Here is an 18,471-nt window from a genome sequence, read left to right as displayed (position 1 = left end):
TATGGAAACTGCACTAATTGACCTTACCACCCAGATCCAAACCCTGAAAGACCATGGCAAACTTGCACTCCTTTTGCTGCTTGACCTGTCAGCAGCGTTTGACCTGGTTAACCATCAAACACTGTCACCACCTGAAATCTGCAGCCCACTTTTCAGATGCAGCTACGGCTTGGATCAGCTCCTTCCTGGCGAACAGAGCTATGAGGGTCTTCTCTCCCACAGACTCCGCCGAGCCTGCTCCAGTACCTTGTTGTGTCCCGCAAGGATCATGCGTGTCCCCAACACTTTATAATATATTCACGAAACCCCTTTTCGACATCCTAGACTATCTGGGTGTCACGTATACCAACTATGCGGACGGCACCCAGATACTCATTCCTATCACGGGTGATTACGAAACGGACAGCACTACCCTTAATGAAATCTACTGTCATACAAGCATGGATGGCACACCATGGCTTGTGTCTCAATGACGACAAAACCAAGCTGATCATCTTGGGCACTCACGCCAAACTTAAAAACCTTAATCCCTCTTTCAAAGCCTTTACCATAGATGGCAATATCATTTCAGTCTCAAATAACACACAACTCTTGGCATTTACATCGATGCTACCTTATCCTTCTCCAAACAAACTAACGCAGTAGCATCATCAGCTGCATACACTTGTAAGCTGATCACTGCATGCAGACCATTCATTTCCGCACCCAATTGTATCACTCGCCAGAGTATTAGTCCTGTCCAAAATAGACCACTGCAATGCCCTTTACTTGGGCACTAGTCACAAAAATATTAATAAATTACAAGTAGTCCAAAACAATGCCATTAGAGCTGCCCTTAACATCCCCAAAAAAGCACACATCTGAGACCAGACGTAATCTACGCAGGCTCCCTGTCCAGCTTAGAATATCCTTGAAAACGCTGGCCCTCACACACACAGCTAGGGCTAACCTTGCTCCAGTATACCTTACTAACCACCTCATACCACACACCACCTCGAGACCTCTTAGAGTAGCACAAACTAATACCATGACAATACCGAGATTTAAACTTCACAATTCGGGTGGAGCTAGCTTCCCAGTACAAGCGTCCAAACTATGGAACACCATCCCCGCCCATTTACGTGCAGAACCCTCATTTAACCGGTTCAAACATAGCACGAAGTGCTGGCTCCATAACATGGACTCCATGACAGCCTAACTCTTTGACCATAGCTTTATGGACTGCTGCCAGTCACTTGTAATTAATGTATCCGTGTATGCACTTTTTTTCTTTTATTATGCTTGTAATTACTTCGGAACTTTTTTTGCTGACTGTTTTTATTGTACCTGCCTGTAACTGTAACGTAACTTTGATTAATTTGCTCCTTGTAACAAGCTCTAATTTACACGCCCATATGCCCCCGGGCCTGGTTACGCTTTATAAATAAAACAAATACAAATACAAGTTGCCCTTTTCAATGAAAGCAGAGTTCTCCCTGCATTCCTCTCGTGCCCTCTGTACTCTTCTCCCTCTTTTTCTATGTTCACTTTAAGTTCTAATGGAGAGAAAGTTCCGCAGTAATCTCCTCCACTCTTAAGTGCCAAAGGCATGTGTGGGAGCACTAGGCAAGAATGCATTTGTCAAATAATTGCAAATCTGAAATAATCGGGATGCTACTTTTATTAAGCTTTCAATATGCTGTCTGGTTAAAACCAGCATGATTCAACTTCATATTTTTTTTAAAAGGCAGTCGTGCAATCCCATTCCTAAAATGTAGGTTGTTACATAATGCATGATTAGTATTGATACTGTAAAACACTGAATCAGCTCCAAAGTTTAGTGTATCTAAATTACATTGTGTCAACTAGATTTCATTTTGTTGGGGAAGATGCATTATATTGACAAGTGAACACTTTAAATGTACATGATCACATGAACAAAGGCTTTTGATGGAAAACCTAGTTCTGTAACCTGCAGGTTGCATACGTCTTGCAACTGGTGGTCAACCCATGAGCAAACCCATACTCCTTGACATTCTATATTATCACCCAGTCGCTTTATACCAGGTACCCTGAAATTGAGATGACCACAAACTACAACATTCCATCTAGTTTGCCCAGTTCTCTGCCTGCTATGCAATCCACACTTAGTCTCTTTCTTTCATCTTAAATAATGAATGCACAAAAACGAACTCGAAGCTTACGCAAAGTGTTGATCAAAAGTTCCATCCAACCTGTACATCTACAGATCTATTGCAATACCAAACACTGTAGTTAGCCTCCAGGGCTCGTTTTGCTTTATGATTATGATTGCATTATATATTACCACCTGCAGGAGACAGCTGGCCAAACTTTTTCAGAGCCTTTTTATCATATCTATTTGTGTCCATTCATGCAGCTAACCTTTTACATTTCAGCTGTGGCTCGCAAAGTCTTTTCGTCCACTCGCATATTCGAGCACATTTTATCACGGGCCAGTAGCATTTGCAAGACCTGTTTGAAACTTTTATGTAACATTACCTTTGTTTGCAGTTAATGTCAAACAAATGTTTCACTGCATGGCTGGCCTTTGGGTGGCAGCAGTGTGCCAAACAAAGCAGGTCTGTAGTGACATGCACAATTGTACAAATTTGTTGTCCTCTATCGCTATGGGATGAGTGCATTTCTCTTGGGTTGGATAGGGAAATGGTCACCTGCAGGTCCGCTGAATTGTAAAGAATTTGCAAGGCCCGACTCCTTTAATGTCTTATTTAAGCGCTACACAAAACTGATGTATTGTCGCTCATTTCATGTGTTTGGTACAAATAGCATCTGGTGACATTATCAATATTAGTACAAAATTGCTAATCAAATGTGTTGGTTTGCTAATCAGAAAAAATGTGAATTAACAAACTCTGCTAATCAATTTGTGAGAACTAATTTATGCTTTGCAGTTACGGGCTAATCAAGGCGGCAAACAAAGCAGGCTGTATGCAGGAAAAAATTACAGGCTAGTCATGGGTCAGTTAGTGGTAGGGACAGCAATGACTCAGTACAGTGCGGACCCACATCGGACGGTGCAGCACATCATATTGGCATAGAGCATTAGTTAAGAGTAGGCAACAATAAGTAGGCACCAGGGATGGCCTGTATAGCATGGACTATTGGCAATAGCAACGATAAATCAATGCAATATTTGGCAGCATGGGACCATACAACCGAACATAGTGGCACAATACATAACAATGGAATATGCAACAGATTGATCAGCAGGGGAGGCCTATATAGATCGATGAATCTGTGCAATGCGGCATAATAGTTGGCAATGCTGCCTAGCATATCAACACAGTACATTGTCTCAGTATCACTGGGGCATTAGAAACAGTATGGCCGACTCACGTAAGGCGGGCTGGCATTAAGGTGATAGTGAGGCTAGGTTTGTAGTGCTGGGGGTGATTACTAGCTAAATGGCACTATGGCTGATGGTGATGCCAGAAGGATTGGTGTGACACTAGAACAAGGTGGCCTCTATTGGTAAAGTGCTTACCAGGCTCTGGGTAGTCTTGGAAGCAAACAGTTCATGGAGAGGTGGAGCGAGGTAAGTGACCCCTCAGCACCCTGTTGTAAGATAGTGTGTGATGGGTCTTGAAAGTTACGAATGTAAGTAAAGTCGATTTCACTTCACTTCACTGCTCTTGGAAACCGTAGTTTATCCAAGAGAAGGTGTTTAAATCTTTGGGAAATCTGAAAGACTTCCCTGTCTCACTGCAACGAGGGTGCTGTGTGACACTATGAAAAGATGACGCCTATGGAGTTTGTCAGACTCCATAATGAACAATCATGTAACCAAAGCCATTATTTCTAGATGGATTGTCAAATACATTCAGCCATGTTGTGTAAGATTCTAGAACTTTACCTTTCACACAAAGAGCCCATTCCACACATAGTACTGAAGTAACATGGCCCTTTATTTGTAATGTACCACTACAAGAAATATTCAAGACTGCAACGTGGCGTGCAGGCCATACATGTATGCAACACCACCGTGTAGACATACAGCACGAAAGCAGATTTGCTGGTAGGGGAATATTTGTACTCCTGTTCTGCTGCTCGCCCACCATCTTCCTCAGGTACTGCTTGCCAATCAATATAGTGTGTAAATCTCAGCAGATTCACAAGCCCCAGAAGCGAAATATTTTAACAATCTTTGTTCTGAAGCTTGTATGTGCTGGGAATCCAATGGTCCCACCCAACCTCCCCGCAACAGGACAGTAAAAGATATCTGCTCAATTTTCAGCTACATGAACAATAATAGTCATGGCAGAAAAACAAACAAATCTGAGGATGTTGATGTGTGAAGGATTGTGGGTCCCTGTACAAGTAGGATAGGGATAAGGATAGTGTCAGGAATGGCCCTGTCGATTCGCAGTTTTCGAATTTGAACACTCAACCACTAGATGGCAGACTATTCATATCCCATTCCAAGCAGATACAAGCCTCCGAAGATGATTACTGGGTAAATAATATTTGTTAGATAGTTATCTCCCGTGAACTTGCAGGAATCTCAAGCTTTATGGGCGTGGGTGATCAACCTTCATCCAGCCAAATCTGGCAGACCATCTCAGTGGGGAAATGCCTCCTTTACTCATTATTTCGAAATTGATCAGGTGCAGCTGGACAGGATCTTCTGGCGGTGGGGGTAGACGGAGCTTGGCACTTGTGGACCATAGCAAAAAGGTACAAAGGTTTGTAGCAGGTACATTCACTTGTGAGAGGCATTCTACATGTTGTGGAATCATGTCTTCCTGTATGCCTCTGTTAGGGAGAATTCTCAAAAATTAGCTAACTCCCTTCACCTTAGAGACCCCCAGTAACTTTGCTGGATTTTGAGGACTTGGTTATTTTACCTGGAGAGAGTGTGACCCTTTTTCCCCACTCTCTCGTGTTTTGAAATGTTTTACTCTTTTGTTTTCTTTGGTTATGGAGTTTTAGACCAATCCATAGGCATAATCGTTTCATTTGTGTCACACAGCACCCTCCGTGCAGTGGCACGGGATTGCCTTTCAGGCTCTCCCAAGGTTTAAATACCTTCTCTGGGATCAACAACTGTTTCCCAGAGAAAGTAAAGTGACATTGACTTTACTAGTCTTTTTAAATTCATAGACACAGCACACCTTATCTTACAATAGAGTGCTGGAGGGGTTATTTAGTATCCCCTGTGTCTAGATACTCATGTAGCAGTCAAATGCTACTTTTTCCTCTCGAAATGGATGGTGGCAGTGGTTTTACAACGAACTGCCATGATCTTTCCCGACCGCGAACACCGGTAGCGTTAAATCGCAGTAGCCATGTTTTTCAACATGGTGACTGAGCCCCCTTTGTTTAAACAGGTCCCGGTCTTCTTAACAGGGCCCAGTCTTTTTTATTTATTTATTATTTTTTTTTTTTTGCCATTTCTTTATGGAAAGGTCTGTCTAGAGTTTGTCTGTGTGCCAAATCAGGTTTGGTCCCTTTGTTCCATCGCCTTTTGCGGGCTTCAGAACTGAATACCGCCTCTGGCGCCAGAGTGTGTGCGGTGGGCAGGAAGTGAGGGAGGTGCCCGAAACTCGTTGTGCTTAGTCTCCTTGGAGACCCAAATGCACTCTGGCATGATTGGCTGGCTGTCTGGCAAGGACAGCCACCCTGCTGGGTGAGTGGCAGCTAGGCTGGAATGAATGGGAGGAACTGGATAAAAGGCAAGTCTCTTGGCTTGGAAGGCAGTCGACCACTGGAACGAAAGAACCGAAGACGAGCTTGAAGAGGACGGCTGCTGCAACTCCTGGACCGTTGGTTTGCCCGATGAAGCCCTTCTGCAGGTCCGAATCGCTAGGTTCATCTCGACAGAGAAGCCCTGCAAGGATCCCTTTGAGTTGGTGGGACCAATCAATTCGACACTAAGCCACCTGGATACCATTCTCAGAGCTGGTTGCATTTTCCTCAGAGTGCTGCAGGAAACCGAATAACTAGGGAGAGGGACACCAGTTTGTGTGCCTTACTACAGCTACCGGAATTGAAGATTTGCCAGTGCCAGATTTTTGACCAGTCCAGTGCAGGAGACGCCCAATGTCTTCCCTATTGTTCCCACGACTGAGGCTCAGGAACAGCGAGATCTGCAGGAACTGCCAGGAACAGAGTCATCAGCTGCATCTTTTTCTTCATTTGAAAGGTGATGTGAAACGAGACGGAGAGTATTTGCCTCTCGCGGTGAAAGTGCTTGAAACCTTCGCAAATAGCAGGCCTCTAATCAGCTTGAGACCCAACATATAATTGTTCTTACAAACTACTTCTGAGAACTGCTACAGAGACTTTACCGTTTACTTACCAGAACCATTTTTACCTATCCAAGACTTTAGCCCATTTACTTTGGCTTAACCTATTGAATTGCATTGACTCTTCCTGGTCAACTCAAAATATCTGCATTGCCTAAGAATTTTGTAATTCTTTTATGTTCTGAAGCTGTTCCTTTTTGCTTCTCTTTCAAAGTATTTTTTTCAAAACGTTATTTATACATTTAGGACCTTACAGAAGCAATAGAACATAATACCATATCTCAAATGTACAAGGTGATACTTATTCACCCATAATTTACAAAATTAATCTTTAAGAAGTGAAGTAACAGAAGGGAACAGAATACATGGAGTAATGTGACAAAGTAAAGGAAAGAAATAAAATGAAAAAGCAAACAAAAAATAAAGTAAAATAAGAACCTTAGAACACAATCAAATAATTTAAGCATAGAGATCATTAAATGCACCCCCACATCCTCTCATATTTATCAAGTTGATATTTTGCCTTAATGGATATTTTCTCCCTCCTGGACAAAAGGGACACATTCTGCAACCAGTCATCGATGTTGGGAGAGGTATCACGTTTTCCAAAATTTCAAAATCTGCTTCTTGGCCAGAAAAAGAGCTCTATATAGCCAAACCATTTTACTTGTAGTCCAACCAATATTTGAAGGCAGTAAACTTAACACAGCAACAAGTGGATCTCTGGGTATAGAGAGATCCAGAACCAACTCCAACCTGGAAGATCACCATTCTGAAGCCATGTTCCTAAATACATTCACCCCTATTCTCACCACGCACCCATATCCTCACACCTACACCATTTATCCTATACTCGGCCACCATGCCAAGCAATTCAATTTTCATTATTCCATGCAACAGCCATCACAAAATACATGGATATTCAGCAACCATGCACACTATTATTACCCAACAGTTAAACAATAACATTCAATGGATTTCACGGCTTTCACAAATCTCAGCCCTACCATGACTATTTAACAAAACCCCATTCATGAGAAGCGCATTTAGTGAACACATACTTTTTTTTTTAGCCAACACTGAGATAGTTTAAAGCAAGAAAAATAAATAAAATAATCTGCCGTGGCTACTTGAACTCACACGAATATAGTTCTGTCAAGGCATCAACTTAAAAAAATAGAGCTTCCCTATTATTCCCCAATCACAATTAGCCAAAATAGAACCATACGGCAGCCAAGATCTTACCCAGCAACACTAAATGAAGACTATGATAGCTACATGCTATAGTTCAGACGCATACATAAGCACAGACTTCCACATCTATTGCTGAAACTCTTAATAAGAACAGGTTGTCTTACAAAACACTGACTTCACTTTGACAGCTACATAAACTCAACTCTCTGTGCGCAATATTACTAACAAACTTAAAGTATTGGGTGCAAATTCCTGCCAATGGAGACACAGCCAGGAAGATGACAACTGTTCTCTCAGCTTCATATACCCCTTGGCATGCTTTAAACATAGCCCAAATCTTTATTCCACCTACACAACCGCATGTCAGTCTTTTGCTCTTTAATTTGATAAATGAACTGTGCATGACCTTTCACCAAATCAGCACTCTATCAAACTGGATCCAGCCATGTGCACTGCCACTGACGGCAGGTAGACTGGGTAGTTCTGAGCCCTATCTCTTTGATGCTTTCATTAGAGCAACTGGAACGACTGGACTGTGCACGTCACCTGGCAGTAAACAGCACAAGTTCCAGGTAGCCCAGGCATTCTGTAATGTCATTGGCACCACCATTATTAATGTTCTCTTGGTGCCAAGTGCATGAATGGCAGGTCAGCTGACCTCTCAGTCAGAAGACCTTCTGCACTGCGCAGCCAGTTCCTCTGGAAAGCTAGTAGCTGGTGCACCAGTAAGTTAACGGCTTGTGTGTGGGCATTATTTTTCAAAGTATTCTGAGTGCCATTTTGATCCTCCTTCAAAGTAGTCTGAATGCCTCAAACTTAACGAGTATAGTACTGAAGTGTATGTGTGCATGATATTTAACTGCCTCCTTCTAGTGAATGTTTTATAACTGACTTGAATAAATTAATAAGTGTTAAACCAAGAAACCTTGAGTGTGTTTATTTGAACACCTGTGATTGTAGACCTCTGTAACATTATTACAGCTCACATCCCTATTTAGATAAGCCTGGTGCTCAGCTCCGCTACCAAAAACTGTGTAGTACAGACTTATACCAAAGGTTACACCTGTAGTCATAGTTGTGTGTAGTGGTCCCAAAGGGTACTGCATACAAACTCTGCTTAACAGCCTCCCCACCATTCCCTCTGATTTCCCCCCAGTGCGCTAGCGTTGCATATCACACCCCACAGCCCAGACCGTTTTGTTCCTGGATCTACTTTACCTCTCACAAAGAGCACCAATACTCCTATGACCACATCCCAAATGGCTAAACTGGGACAAAAAGACGAAGGTTTATCACCACAACTAACTGCATGACATGTGGAGGCCAGGTATGGTCAATTCCATGGTCTCATGAAGGTGCATGAAAGTACTAGTGGTTGTAAGGGTGGACTCTACAGGTCTACTTGATTGCAAAACAAATGTGAAATTGTGTTTCACTTGGTTTTTGAGCATCCCCTTAGGTCTTGCTCTTGGGAGAATCTGGACTTCAGCTACCGTCTTAGTACCTCTGTTGACTATCTCTTATAACCAACAATGTGGTGCTACACCTGCATTACTGTCAGATCTCATTAAAACATGTCTTAAGGGCCTCTTGTGCACGTATCCACTCGCACTCTGGCCACTTCACACTTGGTAGCACAACAGTCCTTTTCAGGCTGATGAAGTCACCCTATGAGCAGTTGCTTGTAGCAATGACTTCCCTTCAATGGGTTGGTGAGATCCAAGCCTTTTTTTGCTAATGACCTGTTCACTATTTTCAATAAATCCAAAGTCATTTTAAAGATTCATCCCTATCTGCCCAAGGTGATTGCAGATTTTCATGTGAATCAGTCTGTCTAGCTTCCCACTTTTTCTAAACACACTGCCTGCTGAAAGAGTGTTCAGCGCATTAGACTTCAGAAGATCTTTCCTATCCTACATCAATCACACTGTTCCCCTTTAGAAGACCCATTAGGTTTGTGGTCTTTGGCTCTCCATCGAAAGGCAAATTCTTTCATAACAGACAATGTCCTGAGTTGCTCTTTCTCTCTTCAGTAGGAAGATCATTGTAAGCCTCGCCTACAGCTCAGTCTGCCAGGCATAGAGCAGCGACAGCTGCCTTCTGTGTGGGGGAGGAGTGGAGTGGATCCCTCTTCATGATTTATGCAGTGCGGCTGCCTGGAGATCACTTCACACCTTCTCCAAACATTAGTGCCTGGACATGGATATGAGTTTAATCGGATCTGTGTGAAATTACCAAGTTGAAAAGTCCAACCACCAAGTCTTTTTTTTTTTTCCTCTCCATTTTTTCACATATATATTTGTGAGGGGAGACCCTCCCACAGCCCCCCACCTTACACCTACACATTTTCTATTAACTTTACCCCTACCCCTATATATACAAATAAATGGGGGTCAGACTTTTGGTGGTATGACTTTTCTACCTCTGTAATTTCGTCCTATTCCCTTTATTCAGATGTGCTGCAACACCTCTTTAGACACACTAAGCAAAGAATTATGTCTTTCTACATGAAAGGTTTTTCTGGTCCAACATAGTTTTTCCTCTTCTCTCGACTGCTTTTCCCAACTGCCATTTGATGGGGTAAACTGCTTTGCAATCCTAATCTAAGCATGTGAATCTATGGAATTGCCAATCCTGGAGGGAAAGCCAAGTAACTGTAGCAATGGATCTTAAGTTTTGGAAGCTTGTATAGATTCACATGTGACTCACTGCTTCCACTTTGAGGCTATGGCCAGCCTGTCTCATTGGCCCAAGTGTGAACGATACCAAAGGGACATGCGGGTGGTGGACTGTTGTGAAGTGAATTTTATCTTAGTGTTATATGCATTTCTTCTAAACCAAGTATTTCCAGTCTTTGCTGGTAAGTAACTTGGTTTTTAGGCTTGTTGATTTTTAAATGCTGGGAGGGGACAATTACGTACAAGGACCTGTTAAAATGTTTTTGGAAGTTGGAAAGGACAGCTGTACGGTCTAGTGGGGCCATTTCCTTTGAGTGTTTGTGTGCAAGAGCTGCTTCTAGGTTTCTCAAGCAGGGCGATGTGGGATGGACTTGGCCCAAATTTCACCCTCGAGCTATTGAACACACGCAGCAGCAAGATAATTGGCATCTGCCAACAAGACCACTGGTTCTACACAGTTGGTCTCACTAGGAAATCTGGCCGTGCCTTCTCGGTCCATGTTGGCAATCTCTGGTACATTGTCTGGCTTCTATCTGTAACTTAGACGATCGCCTAGTCTTAAGGAAAGCAGTGACATTCAGATTTATCCTTGGCACATCATCTTGTTCTCTTCAGTCACCCCCAAGATAACTGGAGTATGAGAATGTTATGTTAACGGTACTTATATAGCACACCGTCACCAACGGAATTGGTCCCCAGGCACTCCGGAAGATCTGTAAATGAGAAGGTGGGATGGGTTAGTAAGGTGAAGAGGGCGTAGGATAGTGAGATGAGTGGTGTACTTTTGGCAGCTTCAACTCGGTAGACACTGGGTGCTGATCTAGTATTGGATCGGTGTCAGTCTGCGTGTGCTGTTGGTGCAGCTTGTGTTGTTGCAGTGTGGTGAAGTGCGTGCAGCTGGTTGTGCGAGAGATGATTGAGTTTTTTTTAAGTATGCAGAGAGTTAGTTTATATTGGTTAGTGGGTTATGTGACATTTAACATGCAAGCATTCACAGTTCTGTCTAAGTGTAGCACTTGCTGACCTACACAAGTCTGGGTGTGGCACTCGCCAACCCTCACAATACCATCCAAATACCGCACAGCCAATGTTCATAATTCTATCCAAGTGGGGGACATGCCAACATTCTCAATTCCTTTTGTGTAGTGCTTGGCAATCTTCTTAATTCCGTCTAAGTTTAGCACTCGCTAACATTCACAGTCCTGTCTAGATACGGCGCAGGCTAATGTTCTCAACTCTAGGTGTGGTACATGCTAACATTCACAATCCTGTCTAGATATGGTGCAGGCCAATGTTCTCAACTCTAGGTGTGGTACATGCTAACATTCACAATCCTGTCTAGATACGGTGCAGGCTAATGTTCTCAACTCTAGGTGTGGTACATGCTAACATTCACAATCCTGTCTAGATATGGTGCAGGCTAATGTTCTCAACTCTAGGTGTGGCACATGCTAACATTCACAATCCTGTCTAGATACGGTGCAGGCTAATGTTCTCAACTCTAAGAGAACATTAGCCGGTCTAATTTTTCTCTCACGGATGAAGAATCTTGTTGGAAGAAATTGATAGGAGGTGACAGAACTTCATGGCAGTTGGCGACAGTAAACATCATGCAATACATAGTAAAAGTGATGTTTCCTTCAGCACCTCCGATGCCGTAGTTCGTCAACTTGACAAAGTGAAGTGTCGAATTTTCGACACCATAATTGAACTTCACTACTTAGTTTTAAATGTAGGGCACAAGTAGTGGTCCTTTTTATCAAGATGCTTCATCTGTTGCTCTTTTGTCCAAATCTTATGATTATATACAAATAAATAAAAATGCAGGAAAAACATCAGTGTAGCTGGAGACCAACTAGTGTATAGTCTTTCAGTTGTCCGGGTTCCTAAGCAGTTTATTTTGGAGTCCCAATTCAATCTACTCAGCTCTTCAATCATCTTCTGAACTGATTGCCCATGTGGTATTTGGCATCTAGCTGTGGGCCAAAATAATTATACTGAGGGAATGTGTGCTAAGAAGAACGTTTGATTGACCTGGCAACCGTTGTGGCATTCAATTCCTTGTACCCGTTATATTGTGTATTCCACCATTTTAAAGTGTGGTGGTGTTGAAATTGTGTTTTAATCTGGGATTGGGTTGTAGAAATGCACATCATGCCTTCGTCAGCCAGTGCGCCTTAGAGTGCAATCTACTACCCACACAGCAGCCTGCAGGGGAACACTCGGATATGCTCTTGCTTTCTCCCACATGCAACATGTCGAAGACTGTCTCCTGACTTGATTTACCCTTCTTAAAAGTTTGTGCACGGGGCTGAAAAGGAACATCCAGCAGAACATTGCCTCGGTTTGCTGATGCCTGTCTCTAACATCCCCCTACTTTGTTCTCTGGGGACACCCTGTTACAGGCGATTCCATCTCCTGTAGAGGACCTGTAAGAAATATCCAAGAGGGTACGGGTGCATTTTACAAACAGAGGGGCGAGTATTGTGGTGTTTTGAGGTTAAGGAATTCAGGCCAGGTGAGTGCCTTGTACTCGGAGCTATGGAGTTTCTGCTCCAGTCCAGTCTAGCCTCTCCTGTGCTGCTGCTCCTCTTACTTCAACCTGTTTATGCAGAACCTGTGAGCTTACTGCCAAACTGATGATTACTTCGACGGACCTACTGCAGACAGCGATTCTCTTTCGGTTTCTCATGCTCTTCTTGATGTCCTCATTTCATGCTGTGCCCGCCCATCTTAGCTGACGCCTTTCCCAGTTGACCACTCACCCATCACCCTTATAATGCATACCCATCCTTGCCACTCCCCAATCTATCTGCCCACGCCCCCCTTCCCCAGAAGTCTTTACTGTCCTACTATTGTGTCTACAAAGACTACTTTGTGCACGTTTTTGGAACATTTATTACTGAATATGTGGGGCGCTAGTATGCAATTATTCTAAATGTGTGTTTTCAGCGATTCAACTGAAGGCATTTTCCACAATCATTATGACTTAACAGTGTATACAGGTAATACTTTATAAGGTCCAAACTTTTGCAAGTTGTGTCTGCACACCTGCAGCAATAATGGACATAATAAAGACTTCCATGAACCACAGCAAACATAATTCTTATTACTAGGTCTATTGCTAATGTTCGGCGTCTGCGAGCAGTAAATTGCAGACATATATTGTCATTTTTGGGTCTGAAGGGCCCACGTATAACAGTATCCATTCCTATATACGTAAATGGCGATTAAACTACAAACAGCCAAACTTTGATTTGCCAATGCCTGCTGTAGGTAGGATGTGCTCTGTGTTCTCTTGGGGAGCGGCACAAGCACTTATGACACTGTTTGCGTGCCTCCAATTGGACCGGCCTGTAAAGCAGTTTCAGCCATCTAACCTTTTTGTCTTATTTTCTTTTTATACAGAGTACATCCAGAAATATGCAACGGAGGAGGCACTGAAGGAACAGGAGGAGGGCACTGGGGACAGTTCATCAGAAAGTTCCATGTCTGACTTTTCGGAGGACGAGGCACAGGATATGGAATTGTAGTGGAAGCGACCTGCTTTTCAGAAAAAAAGACTTTCCTAACCATGAGAAGCAGACTATAATACTCATATTTAAACAAAGCAATTTTTTATTACTAAACAAGGTTTTTATGAATAATAGCATTGAGGTATGTATGTATCTATGTATACATTGGCACAAGTGTATACATAGATACGTATTTCACACGTAGGCCCTGATTTCTTGGTCATTTCCCCACCCGAGGTGCATTGCATATCCCCACATTCCACTTTGGTCTCTGTATGCAGTGTTGCATGCATTCGTCAGTTCGCGTAGGCCAAGCCCCAATCCTGCTCAACTGAGACTCTGCCAGCGCAAAGAAACCAAACACCAAATGCCCCCTTCCACTTTTCCAGTGCTGATAGGTAAACTCTGAGGTCATAGGCCACAAACCTCTTCGCAGGCTTCCCCAAAGAAACCAGCGCGGATGCTAACGTGGAACGTTCTGCAGTCTCACTTAAAAACCGCCCAGTCCTGTTTGAACAATACCAGCTTCAGCTGTATTCCAGGAAAGGAAATAATGCTCCTTCTGGGCCTTTGAGGATGGCTTGTCTTTTTTTTTTTATTGACCTGGAGTAACTGAAAATATTGGCATATAAAAAGAAAAGAAAACTGAAATCGCAGAGCAGTTTGGAGCATTAACGCTAGCCATGCCAGACTCTTGACCTGGATCCTTTTGTATATGGATAACACCCTTCAGCCTGTGGGGGCCCTGCTACCACTGGTGTATTTTTCTGTGTGCCCTTTGAATGTAGTCATCTGAACAGAGTTACTACTTCTACTTCAAGGTCGTATGGGCCATTTCCCCCTTTTGTTTTCTTTCTTCTGGACGCCAACAAAAATTGCATAATTCATGCTATAAATTCCTTTAAAGGTGTACACGCACACACGGTCGATATTTTTACTGCTTTTGCTTCCTTTGTTTTTTTACTTAGTGATTTGAGCCTAGCTTCAGCACCCAAGGGGTTTAAAAAACAAATTCATGTATGTCGGTAGAGACGGATTACCAAGTGGACCATCTTTGTTAGGCATGATCTCGTAATTTTGCAGCATTGATCTTCTGACTCCAGATTGGGGGTAGGAGGAGAGTTCCCATCAGAATTTTGCTTTTCACATTTCCTTTTTTCTTAAGTTATTTGCAGCTTGGCTCTTGCGTGAGAGGACATGGACTAAGTGGGTGCAACCACAATGCACTTTTGTTTAAATGCTGATGGAACTGCACATTCAAATTTATTTCAAGCATTAGCATAAGTGAAAAATGTAAGGGCACTAAAGTGAGGCAGAAAATGTGTAGTTGTATTTTTCTCCCCATACCTAGTTTGCAGGAACAAATGGGACATTTGCGTGAGAGCTATTGGTTAGAAACTGGATGTTCCTTCATTGGATATAGCGCTGGACCAGGTTGCTGGTTCCTTCATTTTAGGTGAACTGGTGCTGTCTTATGGTCTCTGTGTTGGTGTTTGGCTGGAGGCTCATATTGTGAAGGTAAAAGCGATGGGTCCCTTGAGTTTAATTGAAATTTGTCTTATGAGTGTACGTCTCCTCTCGAGGTGCTAGGCTGCCTAACATGCAGATTCACCTAATGTACCCTTGCCAGGGTGCTCTGCAGCTGCTTCTATGGGAGACGTGTCATAGCTTTGCCAACTCGCTCCTAAGTCTCGGTTTTCCTCTGGTAAGTGTGACCCTGACTTTTGGACCCCCCCCCCCCCCCGCATCTTTGCTCGAGTAACCATATGTCAAGGCACTCTGCTTGTAAATGCAGAGACCAGCCGAGTTGAAGTTTCCATTGACATGGTAAGCCCTTTGGTACTGTGGCAGCCAGGTTGAATTCTTTTGTTTTAATTTTATCTGCTTTCTTATTTCATTTTTGGACTGCAGTGGCAGTGACCTATTTTGATTAAGCCGCCCCATGCTTTGTTCTCAATACTGGGCCCTGATCATAAGCCACTGCACTGGCGATTTGTGAATGTCTGTCTCTTTCATGACCAGCCAGCAATTTATTTTTAAAGTCTTTCATTTAACCTTCTGCACCTCCACCACAAGTCCCTTCCCTGTTGACACAGGTTTTAGTTTAGAGGAAATTTAAAATAATGCTTGCTTCAAGAACTGTGAAATTGAAGCAGTGAGGTCTGGAAGATCGAATTATCTTTTATTTGAATCCCTGGAGCACAATCCTGTTTTTGTTTCCTTTGGAAAGGTATATAAAGTACAGCTTTAGCATGATTATTTTCCTAAATAAAGACATTATAAAGATGTAAACCTATTTTATGTTAATTATGGGCATGATATACAGAGCTTTCTTTTGGGGTGGGCTGGGGAGACCAGTTAAATAGGGTTGTGGTCAGTGATCGTACTGAAGTATCTAGCAGTTGTGGCATTTGTGGGAAGGGTCCTTATAGCTGTGTATCATGTAAGAGTGTACCTCGTTTCTTATTTAGCCTGTGTTGGGATTACTAGGGGCGGAGCACAGGGTGGCTGCTAGCACTGTCATGGGTGTGCTGCTTACCTACTGACCTAGGAGTTAGCTTGTGATGTCACCATAGATGCTCCTTAAGAGTAGACATATATACTGGATGGCGATTTCCTGTTGAAGGAAAACATATTTTTTTTATAATGAAAAAAAAAGTGTGAACAAATGAATTTTTTACATTTCTTTTGTATTTCTTTTCAGGTAAATCTTATCTGCTGTCATGCAGAGGTTCTACAGGTTTTCAGATCAGGGTCCCTTCTTCCCCTCACATTTGTCAGTACATTGTTTTCATGTATCCAACCTTTTCCTAGGATTGCTGCACTGCTGGGGTGGGGGGTGCTTGATCATGCCACCCTTTAGGCTAATGGTTTTGCTTTCTTTGACCTTCTGAAACCTAAATGATCCTCTTTGCCTGTATCCCTTCTGTCCAACATTCTCATAAGGGAGCAGCTGCTCCACCCCCGACATGGGCCTTGTCTAGAGATGTTTTTGGGTATCTTGTTGCAGAGCTCTGAGGAATATAGTAAAGTGGGAGGGGAAAGCTTATCACCTTAATCATATAATCATTGGCCAACGGGTCCTTCCATGTTCTCCCTTATTGTGATGCCCACGTGGATGGAACCAGAATATTTTAGAGAGATGAAAATGAAAAGCACACATTGACAAAATGTACTGCAAAATGGATGCTTGAATTATTGCAGTGTATAACCATCCTTTTCCCTCTTCTAGGAATTTTGGGTTTGTTCTTCGTCCTTGTTATGTTGTCTGATTGTGTGTGCATGCCTTGGACTGGCAAACCTTACTGCTCAGACCGCATTACTGCACCGCTCATCCAGTTCGTCAAAGGACAAATGGTTGTGTTATAACAAACTTAAAGTAAAATGTAATCTTTTCGTGTGGGCTTCGTCTTGTGATATAGAAAGCAATGCCTTTTCCAAAATAATTTGGTTTGTTCTTCTTGAGCAAACACTCCTGATAGTTTGTTTTCCCCTTTTCTCCCATATATTTATCGTCATATCTTTAAAAAGAATGATTCTTTACCTTAATTTTACCAATGAATGCACACCAAAACCTGCCAATTTGCTGTTGGCAGGTTTTGGTGTGCATTCATTGGTAAAAACCAGAGGTACCAAATCTGAGCAGTTGTATGAGAGAAAAGGACCATCTGTGTGTGTGTCAAATAATATCTGAAATGGCTGCTCAAGTAAATATGCCCTCCCCCCAACCCCCCCGCTACATTTTGTTGAATATTCAATCGAAATTAACCTGTAAGGGGAATGCCTCTCATAATTTGAGCAATTGCCCCTCCAGTTTAGGTGTGGGGACTACCACGAAAGGAAGCAGCTCATTGGTGTATACGCCATAGTTGCTTTGCTATCCTTTCCTTTGCTACCTGCAATCCAAAGTCTTGGTCACTGTTTTCTGGAGTCCTTTCATTGTCCACTGCTGACTTCCCATTTTGATCAGCAGCCTTCTTTAACCTGAAAAAAAGCCCCAGCTTCTCCTGGAGGGGTTTTCTCGCTGGAAGGTCTGTTTGTTCTTGATTTCGATTGTGACTTGAGTTCTGCCTCTCCTATCCTGCTAATCACGTCATGGTGTATCCCATTTGATGCGTTTAAATCCCCGGTTTGTGTTTTCTGTACCCCAGGTTTTGTGTGGGAACATTTGCTGGGCCCCTGTTATTTCATCAGCCTGCTGTTTGTGGCCGTGCTCTTCTGGTGATTGTATAAACGTGGTGGTCTCTGCTCAATGTTTTTACCGTGCTTTCCTTCACGGTAATTGGCTGTGAGCCAATATGGTAAGCCATCAGCCGAAAGTGTGTGGCCAGGGTCCTCCTTAAAGCAGTCGCCCATTTACAAGTGTTAGTCCAGTGAACTAAAAATCCCGAAATGCCCATGCTGCATCACTGCATCTCAGAGGATGGAATATTTGCCACTTTGCACATGGAGCCATCGCAGCTAGTGTCTCACCTGTGTTGATCATGTATTTCTAGACTTAATTTGCATTGATATAGCTTCAGTTCTTGTCCCTTCTTGAGTGCATCTAATGTCTTTACTTTTAAATGTCCTATCTCAAAAGGTATGCCAACCCTCGCAGACTGGAGCCCAATCTTTGCAAGTTTAGCTGGTCATGGATGGCAGGGTAGTACTGCCCCAGAGTATTTTTGCTATGAATGAGGCTGTCTCATCGATCCTTTGCAGGGTTGCTGGTGATTGGCATTCTGAGCAGACCAGTCTTGGACCAACGAAGCACCCGGATCGTGGACCCATCAAACTTAAACTTCTAAAACTGGCATTGCAATAGTGAAAGGTCGA

The 18,471-nt window shown here is 43.0% G+C and overlaps 1 protein-coding gene across 1 annotated transcript in view; it reads left to right on the top strand.

The window, feature by feature from the left end:
• Window positions 1-15,945, top strand: part of UBE2H (ubiquitin conjugating enzyme E2 H) — a 464,913-nt gene extending 448,968 nt beyond the window's left edge. Inside the window, exon 7 of the mRNA XM_069629597.1 lies at window positions 13,547-15,945. Within this exon, the coding sequence (XP_069485698.1) occupies window positions 13,547-13,671 (125 nt within the window). The 3' untranslated portion in view covers window positions 13,672-15,945. The remainder of the gene's footprint in view (window positions 1-13,546) is intronic.
• The last annotated feature ends 2,526 nt before the right edge of the window (window positions 15,946-18,471 follow it).

This window comes from Ambystoma mexicanum, chromosome 12 (genome assembly GCF_040938575.1).
Source record: "Ambystoma mexicanum isolate Mex_15411 chromosome 12, UKY_AmexF1_1, whole genome shotgun sequence".
Classification (NCBI taxonomy): domain Eukaryota; kingdom Metazoa; phylum Chordata; class Amphibia; order Caudata; family Ambystomatidae; genus Ambystoma; species Ambystoma mexicanum.
The sequence above is the reverse complement of the archived record's forward strand: the minus strand, read 5'-3'. Positions and strand labels throughout refer to the sequence as shown.